Source organism: Etheostoma cragini, chromosome 20, assembly GCF_013103735.1.
Source record: "Etheostoma cragini isolate CJK2018 chromosome 20, CSU_Ecrag_1.0, whole genome shotgun sequence".
Classification (NCBI taxonomy): Eukaryota; Metazoa; Chordata; class Actinopteri; order Perciformes; family Percidae; genus Etheostoma; species Etheostoma cragini.
Window position 1 is genome coordinate 7,754,290 of NC_048426.1, and position 11,383 is coordinate 7,765,672.

Here is an 11,383-nt window from a genome sequence, read left to right on the forward strand (position 1 = left end):
TAGTTTGTAGATAAAAGTGATAAAAGTCATAGAATGTTAAAAACTGATATAAAAGTCATAGTATAGTATGTCAAAAAAAGTCATAGTATAGTATGTTGAAAAAACTTATTAAAAGTCAAAGTATAGTATGTCGAAAAACGTCATAGTATAGTATGTCAAAAACAGGGATAAAAAGTTATAGTATGTATGTTGAAAAAAGTCATTGTGTAGTATGTCGAAAAAGTCATAGTATAATATGTCGAAAAACGGCATAGTAAAGTTGGTTGATAAAAGTGATAAAAGTCATACAACTTATGGTATGTTGAAAAACGTCATAGTATAGTATATAAAAAAACGTCATAGTATAGTATGTCGAAAAAGGGATAAAAAGTCATAGTAGAGTAAGTCGAAACACATGATAGTATAGTATGTCAAAAAAAGGGATAAAAAAGTCGTAGTATAATATGTCGAAAAAAGTCATAGTATATTATGTCGAAAAACGTCATAGTATGGTATGTCAAAAAAAGTCATAGTATGGTATGTTGAAAAAAGTTTTAAAAAAGTCACGGTAAAGTATGTCAAAAAAGTCATGGTATAGTATGTCAAAAAAGTCATAGTATAGTATATTGAAAAACGTCATAGCATAGTATGTCGAAAAAAGGGAAAATAGTCATAGTATTCTATGGTGAAATAAGTCATAGTATAGTTTGTCAAAAAAAGTGATACAAATTCACAGTATTATATGTCGATAAAAGTGATAACAAATTAATAGTATAGTGTATCAAAAAGTCATAGTATAGTATAGTATGTTGAAAAACGTCATAGTATAGTATGTCGAAAAAAGTGATAGTATAATATGTCGAAAATCGGCATTGTATAGTTTGTAGATAAAAGTGATAAAAGTCACAGAATGTTAAAAACTGATATAGAAGTCATAGTATAGTATGTCAAAAAAAGTCATAGTATAGTATGTCGAAAAAACGTCACAGCATAGTATGTCGAAAAAAGGGATAAAAAAGTCTTTGTGTAGTATGTCGAAAAAAGTCATAGTATAGCATTTTGAAAAAAGTCGTAGTAGGTATGTCGAAGACATCACAGCATAGTATGTCGAAAGAACGTATTAAAAGTCATAGTATAGTATGTCGAAAAACGTCATTGTGTAGTATGTCGAAAAAGTCATAGTATAGTGTGTCGACAAAAGGGATAAAAAGTCATAGTATAGTATGTCAAAAAACGTCATAGTATAGTATGTCGAAAAAAGTCATGGTATAGTATGTTGAAAAAAGGGATAAAAAGTCATAGTATAGTATGTCGAAAAACTTCATAGTATAGTATGTCGAAAAATGGGATAAAAAGTAATTGTAAAGTATGTCAAAAAAAGTCATAATATAGAATGTTGAAAAACGTCATAGTATAGTAAGTCAAAAAAAAGGGATAAAAAAGTCATAGTATAGTATGTCGAAAAAAAAGATGAAAAAGTCATAGTATAGTATGTTGAAAAAAGGGATAAAATTGTCATAGTATAGTATGTCGAAAATAGCAATAAAAAAGTCATAGTATAGTATGTCGAAAAAATGGATAAAAAAGTCATAGTATAGTATGTTGATAAAAGGGATAAAAAAGTCACTGTATAGCATGTCGAAAAAAGTCATAGTATAGTATGTCAAAAAACGTCATTATATAGTTTATCAAAAAAGTGCTTAAAAAGTCATAGTATAGTCTGTCAAAAACAGTCAAGGTATAGTATGTCGAAAAACATCATAGTATAGTATGTCAAAAAAAGGATAAAAAAGTCATAGTATAGTATGTCGAAAAAAGGGATAAAAAAGTCAGAGTATAGTATATCAAAAAAGTGATAAAAAGTCATAGTATATAGTATGTCGAAAAAAGGGATAAAAAGTCATAGTATAGTATGTTGAAAAAAGGGATAAAAAAGTAATTGTGTAGTTTTGTCGAAAAACGTCATAGTATAGTATGTCGGAAAAAGGAATAAAAAAAGTCATAGTATAGTAGGTCGAAAAACATCATAGTATAGTACGTCAAAAAAAGGTATAAAAAGTCATTGTATAGTAGGTCGAAAACCGGCAGTGTATAGCATGTAAAAAAAAGGATAAAAAAAGTCTTAGGAAAGTACGTAAAAAAACTTCATCGTATATTATGTTGAAAAACGTTTTAGTGTCGAAAAAAGGGATAACAGGGTCATAGTTTAATATGTCCAAAAAAGTAATTGCATAGTATGACGAAAAAAGTAATTAAAAAGTCATAGCATACTATGTTAAAAAAGTCATAATATAGTATGTCGAAAAACGTCATACTATCGTATGTCAAAAAAAGGGATACAAATCATAGTATAATATGTCAAAATACGTCATAGTATAGTAAGTCGAAAGAAGGGATAAAAAGTCTCAGTATAGTATGTTGAAAAACGTCGTATTACAGTATGTCGAAAAACGTCATACTATCGTATGTCAAAGAAAGGGATAAAAATCATAGTATAATATGTCAAAATACGTCATAGTATAGTAAGTCGAAAGAAGGGATAAAAAGTCTCAGTATAGTATGTTGAAAAACGTCGTATTACAGTATGTCGAAAAACGTCATAGTATAGTGTGTCAAAAAAAGTGATAAAATGTCATAGTATAGTATGTTACACTAAATACCAAGAATTCTCTATTTGAGCATTATGAGATTTGAACACTCAACCTTTGTGCTCTTAAAACCAACCGATGTTCCACTATCTTACCACCACCCTAACTTCTCTGGTCATGTGAGTTTTCTCCTGGCATATTTGACATCTTCATGTTCATTGTTAGACCTTGAAACTGATTAAGTCTTGTTAGGTTTGAAACCACAACCAGTGTGTTCTTAAAATAAGCTTTCACCTTAAGTAACACTTAGCAACCTCTACCCCAACTGTTCCGCTTTGAGGACACTTCTCTGGGCATATTTGACATATTCATGTTCACTGTCGTACCTTAAAATTCATCTCACCTTGTAAGGTTAGAACCAAGAACCTTAAAAAAAGCTTTCAAGTTTTGAGCCACTTGCTAATCTCTAGTCTAACTTCACTACTCTTTGGATTGTGAATTCATGGTATAGTATGTTGAAAAAGTCATAGTATAGTATGTCGAAAAACGTCATAGTATAGTATGTCGAAAAACGTCATAGTATAGTATGTCGAAAAAAGGGATAAAGAAGTCATAGTATAGTATGTCGAAAAAAGTGATAAAAAGTCATAGTAAATTATGTTAAAAAAGTGATAAAAAAGTCATACTATAGTTTGTCAAAAAGAGTGATAATAAGTCATAATATAGTATGTCAAAAAAAGTCATAGTTTAGTAGGTTAAAATAAATCATAGCATAATAGGTTGAAAAAAGTGATAAAAAAGTCATAGTGTATAGCATGTCAAAAAAAGGAAAACAGTCATAGTATTGTATAGTGAAATAAGTCATAGTATAGTATGTCGAAAAAGGTTATAGTATAGTATGTCAAAATAAGTGATAAAAAAGTAATAATATAGTATGTCAAAAATAATGACAAAAAGTTATACTATATTATGTCAAAAAAGTGATAAAAAGTCATAATATAGTATGTCGAAAAAAATCCTAGTATAGTATATGGAAAAAGTCATAGTATAGTATGTTGAAAAAAGTCATAGCATAATATGTTGAAAAATGTCATTGTATGGTATGTCAAAAAAAGTGATTATAAAGTCGTGTATGTATGTCGAAAAAAGTGATAAAAATGTCCTTCTGTCCAAAAAAGTGACAAAAAGTCATAATGTAGCATGTCGAAAAAGTCATAGTATAATCAAAAAAAGTCATAGTTTACTATGTTGAAAAACGTCATAGTATAGTATGTCCAAAAAAGTGATTGAAAAGTGATTGTGTAGTATGTCAAAAAATGTGATAAAAAGTCATAGTATACTATGTCGAAAAACGTCATAGTATAGTATGTCAAAAAAGGGACAAATAGTCATAGTATAGTATGTTGAAAAAAGTCATAAAAAGTCATGGTCACAAAAAGCTGCTTCCCTCCCAGCTTTCCTCTTTGTGTTTTATATTTAGGCTCTGGGACGCGTTCTGATGCCACAGTGTGTTGTTTGTGGTTGTTTGTATCTGTTGATAGTGTCATAGCATGTCATAACAAGTCATAGGGTGTTGTTAAATTTCTAATGAAATACTATACAATGTTTTTTCACTTCATGATATTTATTAAAAAAAGCTGAATATTGTGTGCCTTATCCTTTAAAGTCACTTACTTACTTAGTACACTGGCTTTCCTTCTCTACACACATTCTTCACCTGCTGTTCTTAAAAGTCACTTATACAGACCCCATGCTGTCCTCTTTCCTCCAGGAGAGAAGACACAGGTTTTGTGGAAGAATCTTCACAGCTCGGTACTATTGAGGAACAGACTCTGGTTAGTAATTATATCCACTCGTTCTCCCTATTTTATCATATTGTGACACCTGTTTAAGCATACTGAAGTTAAAAGAAAAGAAAATTAATCTCTTCTATGCTATTTTCATCCTGCAATTAATTTAATTAATTAATACTTCTTTAGTTGCTCTAAAACAAACTACACAACTACACTTTGTGTCCTTATCCCCTTCAATTGTGCAGGATGATTTGTAGATTTATTAAGGATTTGTCTTGTTCAACGTCTGTCTCTTTTTTTCTCCACCAGTCTTGTGCAATTGATCCCAGTTCAGGTCTGCTGGAGGAGACGGCCGGTGACTCCACGGTCCCCATAGTGTCAGAAATGAGAGACAGTGCTTCTCTGGAGCTGGAACCTTCTGTGTCTGTAGTGAGCCCTGTAGAACCAGAGCGAGCAGCCACCATGCCTTTGGAGACTGGTAGAGCCCAGACTGTGCTGCAGGAGGGCATGTTGGGCCGCAAACACGATCTGGAGGGCTCAGGAAAGAAGGCATCAAATAGGTAGATCCCTTCTTTGTTAGGAAATGTATCAGCACACTTGAAAACTTGCTCACCTGCTTTAATTCATCACAGGGAACATCAAGTCTGCATTTTTATTTAGGTTATCTCACATATACAAACACCAATTCGAGACAACAAAGATGCAACGTTGACAAAAATAAATCAGGGTTCATTCTACAACTAAAGCAAGTTTAGTAATCTCTTATTTATTTTCATATTGTAAAGAATGGCATTGTAGTAAAAAGAAAACCATCTTCAAATCCACAACTGTATAGCATGCATTAGAAACATGCATGTTATATGTTGAGCTTGTATTTTTTTATACTTTTATTTTTTTTTATAGTTTCAGTAATTTTGAGTTTTTGTACATAAATATTAGGAATACCAGAACATATTAACCATCCACTTATCAAGTTAAAAGTTTAAATAATGATGTGAAGCCACTGTTTTTAACCACCTGATTGCAACATGGTTAAGCATGTGTTTTCCCAAAAGAATTCAAGCTGCCATAAGTCAGTTTGTCAATACATAAGCATCCCAAATAGTTACTATTTACAGTTGTTACAGCGCTGTAAGCTACTCCAACTGCACATCAACTGATTTTAGTCTTCATTGAGTGGTGATGTGGCTCTTGTAATTGTGATTCAATTTATGTTTGCGTTATTGACAGAAGTCAGCAAGATGAAATGATCAATATTGAAGCCCTCCATTTTCAACCCCTCCTCTCCCTCCAAGGTCCTGGAACAACGTGTACTGTGTGCTGAAGCCAGGTCAGCTCTCAGCATATAAGGATGCCAAGAGTTTTGGCCATGGGGTGACATATCCCCTCAATAACGCCAGCTGGGAGATCCTCACCAACTACAAGAAAAAGAAGCACGTCTCTAAACTACGGTGAGAATTCTTAGAGAATCTGTTTTGGGGAAACTAGTTTAATCTTTCCTTAAGTCTAAAGGTCACAATAGAACACACAGGCTAACTTGTTGTTGCAATGCATTCCTCTTCACAATACGTTTTAACTTGACTTTCCTTTCCCTCTCTCAGTCTCGAAGACGGCAATGAATATTTGTTCCAGTGTAAGGATGAGGTGAGTTCATAAACCATTGAACTATCGAGGGATAACACAATTAAAAACTTTCAACAGCTTTCCACGAATCACATGAGACAGAAGGTTCTGGATTGGGGCTGGTTATTACATGATCTTTGACCCTAAGGGTGTAATGTTGCATATGGTTTATACATATTCCCATTTAATTTAAAAAGCTGTTTTAGTTTGACATGTCTATCCAAAATCTGGCAACGTTATTCATGTAAATAACTCACATTAAAACCCTTTAAGGTCTGTGAGAGGAGAAACCCATGCTTCACATGTCTTATTTAATATCTCCAGATTAATACAGTGTAGAGACTTTCAACCAGGTCCTCTGACAGTTGTAGGCCTTCAAGCTTTTTTAAATACATCATGGAATACAGTGTCTTTGTAACATAAATAAATCATAATTATGGATCCTAAAATCAACTTGCACATGTTCTGTTTCCATCTTGCCACAGAGCAGAGCAGCAGTGTTAGAAATAGGTATTCTGTGCCTTCGTAGCTCTTCCAGAAGCTTAGAAATCGGGCCGGCAAGACAGGGACTTTTTTGGAGACTGAGTATTCCAGAGAAATAAATCCATGATTTTGTACCAAAAAACCCTAATGTCCTCATGTTACCCGTTTGCCATCTTTGAAAAGGGCACTTTGACTGACAGCTGGCTCCTGCAATCACATCAAGTCATTTGGGGGATAGTTTGCTCAGCCAATAGAGAGGCCTTACAGGAGGGCCTTGTTTACTAGGTCTGTGTGTCTAGTGGACGGCAGAGGAGAGAAAGAAAAATAGATGCGAGAATGAAGCCAGAAGGTGTGATTGAATGTGATTTGGACTATTGATGTCAGGTGACACAGCTACTCTTTTTGGATAAAACTGCATACGCGTTTTGAAGAAAAAAAACGTAAAAAGTGATATATTTTTGTTAGAGACAGGGTTTGGTTCTGTTTCCCCTGACTGCCGACACTATACTATACACAAGTGTGTCAACCCTGCAACATGCATATCCTGACAGCCCAGGTTCTCCTAAAATAAATGATGTCTCTATCTTGATATCTATAACATTATTACACAAGGAGACCAGGAGAACCTAATACGGTAAAAACCAATGCCTTAGACCTTACAGGATTGATGAGGTTATTCACGCTTCCGTCTGTTTCAGCATCAGTTAGCGAGAATGCCCTGCAGGGATCCTTAAGGTTCACAAGATATTTTTGTTTAACAGCAAACTAGTTTTCATCTATATTGCACTGAATCAGCCTCACAATCACATTATTTCATATTTTATCAGTAAATGGGTGAACCCCTTCCACTTTTTAATTTACTCAAATAGACGAAGAGACAAAAACACACACTGCCTCTCTAGAGGTGGACTTCCCTTTGTAAACCTCTGTGGTGTGTTTTTGTGTTTAATTTTAGGAGGAGCTCCAGCGTTGGAGCCAGGCCATGGAGAAGGCCTTTCAGCTCCTGGCAGTGGAGGAGGCGTCGGGGGCCTCAGAGGCCAAAACCCACAGCCTGCCCCCTCCCTCCTCTTCAACTGCCCTCCCTGAGCCCAGCTCTGCCAAGAAAGACAAGCAGAAGAAGTTCGGTCGCCTTGCCAAGAAGAAATGAAAAGATATGGGAAGGCCATTGAGAGCGGTGGGGGTGGGGGTGGGGGTTGCCTTGGCGTCCTGGAAAGAGAAAGTAATATTTGTGTACAATCAGTCAAAGCGAGCTTTTCAATCACTAGATTTTTTTTTACATTATTTTGTGAGAATTAACATAATATTGTAGTTTAGGTTAAAGCCATCACTATTTTGCCTGTATTTAAGCCAGTGTATGCATAAGGTCCACTTTTTGCTTTGTGTTCTTTTTAACAAATGCCAAATTCAAAGCAATTAAATTAAAGCACAGGAATGCTCCTTTCACACTCAACCAAAGAATGTTTGTAAAACTTTACTTTTGTTGCTTTTGCGGGAATTTTGCTTTACTATGGCATGCTTTGATATAGCCATGTACAATATGAAGGCCTGTAATGAACATAGGGTGACTTAAAAGTACTAAGGAGTACTTTTATTAATCTGCCTTATACAATGGTTGTGAACTGTAATACTGTGCTGTTTGAATTTGGAGCACTAAATGCTACTGATAGAACGAGAGTGATTTTAACTTTAGCTTTTAAAAGCTTTGTAAATGCGGTGTTAAGACTTGGTGATGAGCAAACCGAGCGCAGTGCGGTACAGTAGACACACACCAAGTGTAATTGCAGGCATGCAAACTAAATACTCTATGCACTGTGAAGGGTTTGACTGTTGTTAAATTGATGACGTACAAGCAGTCATGAGACACCCCGATTGGTCAGTTATGAATATAGATCTAGTCAGGTCGTATTCTCCACGGAACTGTGCTAGCAGTTATGTCTGTGAACTTGAAATATATTCAACACTTAAGTATTAAATATTCATAGATATTTCATATCTATTCATTAAAATATATACATATACAGTATATATCCAGATGCATGAAGTATGTTTTATGTTAGTTTGATATGGTGCTATTGTGACATTCTTAAACCTTCAGTCAAGACCAACTTGACCTGCCTTATTTGTCTTCAACTTTGGCTTGTAGGGACACACATATTAAATTGATTTCAGGTAGCATATGTCTGAGTGGTGTTTCATAAGAAAAGCAGGTCTTATCAAACTGAACCAGTATTTCTTAAAATAAAGTCTGGTTTATTTTCAAACCCAGACACGAGACATGAAGCACTGATAACAAGGAAACACACATGTACAAACAAAACTGCTGATGTGTGCGGCCACAGAGCAGCACATAGTCTACATAATATGGAGAGTAAAATGTTACAGCAAAAATGAACAAACCACTCCCAGATTCGAGTTAATTGCAGTGCTCTACTTGTAATCGTAAATTCAGTCTTGTGCGAGTAACGTGAACATTCTTTAAATAAGGAGAGCTAAAAATATAAGATGGAAAATACCATTCAACCACTATGAAATATACAAAGCCCCAGCCAGGTAATTTATTTTATAGGATAAATAGCATTTTTAGACACTAAAGTTGTTCACCGGGATTTGTTTTTGCTATGTGGTTTAGACAAGTGAAAGAACAGCCTCCATATGATAAAATAACTATTAAAGAGGCTAGAGGGGATACCTGTGTAGCTCACCTGGTACAGGAAGTGCCCATCTGCAGAGGCTCAGTCCTTGATGCAGCGGCTCAGGGTTCAAATCTGACCTGCAGCCATGTGCTGCATGTCTTCCACCTCTATCCCCCCTTTCCTGGCTATTAAAGGCTAAAATGCCCCAAAAATTGTCTTCAAAGAGAAAAACAAATGGTGAAAATGCAACAACACTCTTTTTTTCAAATTGCAGTGCTGATTATTTGTTAACACTGGTTAAGTTAAGCTGGAAACTAACCTGACCAAAGCCAGGCTAGGTCCGACTTATTTAAATCTCATATGAAGAAGATAGACCTGACTTGCTGAAATAAGCCATACTTAACTGGTATTTCACTTTATGAAACACCCTTCTTGACCTCACAGACTACATTTTATTTACTAGAAATGTTGAGTGTCAAATTAAAGCCAACTAGAATCTAAACCAGGTGTTTTTGTAAAAGCAGAAAAAGAGACTGGGCCATTATTCAAATAGTTTTACAGTACCAGCCAAAGTCTAGGACAAGCTGTGGGTCGGATGAATCTTGACTGCTTTTCCAAACCACACAACAGGACCAGGCATGCTCTTTTATCTAGGCAACCTATAAGGCAAGGATCATACAGTAGCAGTATGGAGCTGAGGGAACGGGTCTTTAAATTGAATGTAAACGAGGAAAAGGTGGTGGTGAAAATTTGCTACATTTGAACAATAAAGCCATTATAGAATAAGACCTTCTAATCAGTATTCACGTACAGGGACTATAGAGTATGTACAGTATATGAAAATGCATTTATAGATGTTAATTTGTCCCAAGGTGACTCACACATTCACTCTCCCACTGCCGTCTTGCCTTGTACTGTGGGCTCTGTCCCTGAACTACTATCCAACTCAAGTGACCTCAATGAAATGACGGAAGTCAAGTGAGAGAAGATAAACGAGAGACTGTTTAGCTCAAGAGGAAATATGGTAGCATTATGGTGATCGGTCTAGATTATTTACATTATCAAGTAACAACTTATATATTACATATATGATCTTGTGGCTGTTTAAACAAGAAATACAGATATTCTTCTGAATACAGAGGGCCAGAGGAACATCACTTCTATGCTACTAGTACCATTAGTCTAATTTTTCTGTTATAAACGCACCTCAAAATGGTTCGGGATACTTGCATCACACATGTAATCAGTCTTGTTTTTATTGGTCACTATATCCACAGTAACAGACACTTCCTACTTGGTCACCTCAGTCCACTTTGTTTAGTCCTCCACTCCTTACCTGCCTTTTCTGTTCAGTGGTTTTTAATCTGCATTTTGTACTCTTTAGCTATGTAAAATATCCAAAAATGTTGGCAGGAAATATGAAATACATTTTGAGAAATTAAACTTTAAAATAAACTCCTGAAACTATACAGTGTGTTTATTTATTAGCATTTCTATCCCCTTTGCTTAGTCATTCTAAATGTTAATACACTGAAAATATGCAATGAAATTAATTTCAGAATATGTTTATTGAATACAAACAACTTAATAGGAGGCAGGTGTGAAACAAAAGGCATTTTTACTTTGTTTAAAAGTCATTACTAGATAAGAAGAGCTGCATATGAACATATTCAAAAAAAAAAAATCAAACGGTTGGATTTACATTCCAGTGGCTGTTGCTAAAACACTGGATAAACAGCCTTAAGACAGCGAGTCAGCCTTAGGCTAGACCAATTAGATCTCAGCTGACAAGTATCAGGCTGAGGGAGATCGTTTATAGCAACACAAAGCCCTGAATAACAATTCATTTCAATCTTTACAAACTCAATTGGTGCAGCAGAGCAAAACCATTATCGGTTTTCCTCAAAACAAATAAGCTGGAAGATGCATACGAGAGATATTTTGAGAATAATGTATTACTTTATCATTAGCCAATTTTCCACAGCAAGGCCCACCAGGACTTACTCCGCTTACCCCTGAAACATCATTCATTTACATGTGTACTTTTGCATCTTGTTGCCTCAGCTTGGCTAAGGCTTTGACACAACAAATTATGCTTTCCATCATCAGACATTATCATTTTACTGCAGCTCTGCGGTGAAAACGGGCTATTTACATAAACAAGAGGAGCAGCTTGTGATCCATCGGTTGTTAGAACACAACCATGGATCACCTATAACGCGCTGACAGGGGTCCTGGACATTCTGCCATTTTCTTAATTATTTTTACTAGACTTTAACTTTAA

The 11,383-nt window shown here is 35.0% G+C and overlaps 1 protein-coding gene across 4 annotated transcripts in view; it reads left to right on the top strand.

The window, feature by feature from the left end:
* Nucleotides 1-8,774, top strand: part of sptb (spectrin, beta, erythrocytic) — a 56,417-nt gene extending 47,643 nt beyond the window's left edge. For all 4 annotated transcript variants that reach the window (XM_034859001.1, XM_034859000.1, XM_034859002.1 and 1 more), the window contains 5 exons: nt 4,339-4,402; nt 4,670-4,920; nt 5,656-5,811; nt 5,962-6,004; nt 7,422-8,774. In XM_034859001.1, coding sequence (XP_034714892.1) covers nt 4,339-4,402; nt 4,670-4,920; nt 5,656-5,811; nt 5,962-6,004; nt 7,422-7,613 — 706 coding nt within the window. In that variant the 3' untranslated portion in view covers nt 7,614-8,774. The remainder of the gene's footprint in view (nt 1-4,338; nt 4,403-4,669; nt 4,921-5,655; nt 5,812-5,961; nt 6,005-7,421) is intronic.
* Nucleotides 8,775-11,383: the final 2,609 nt, after the last annotated feature.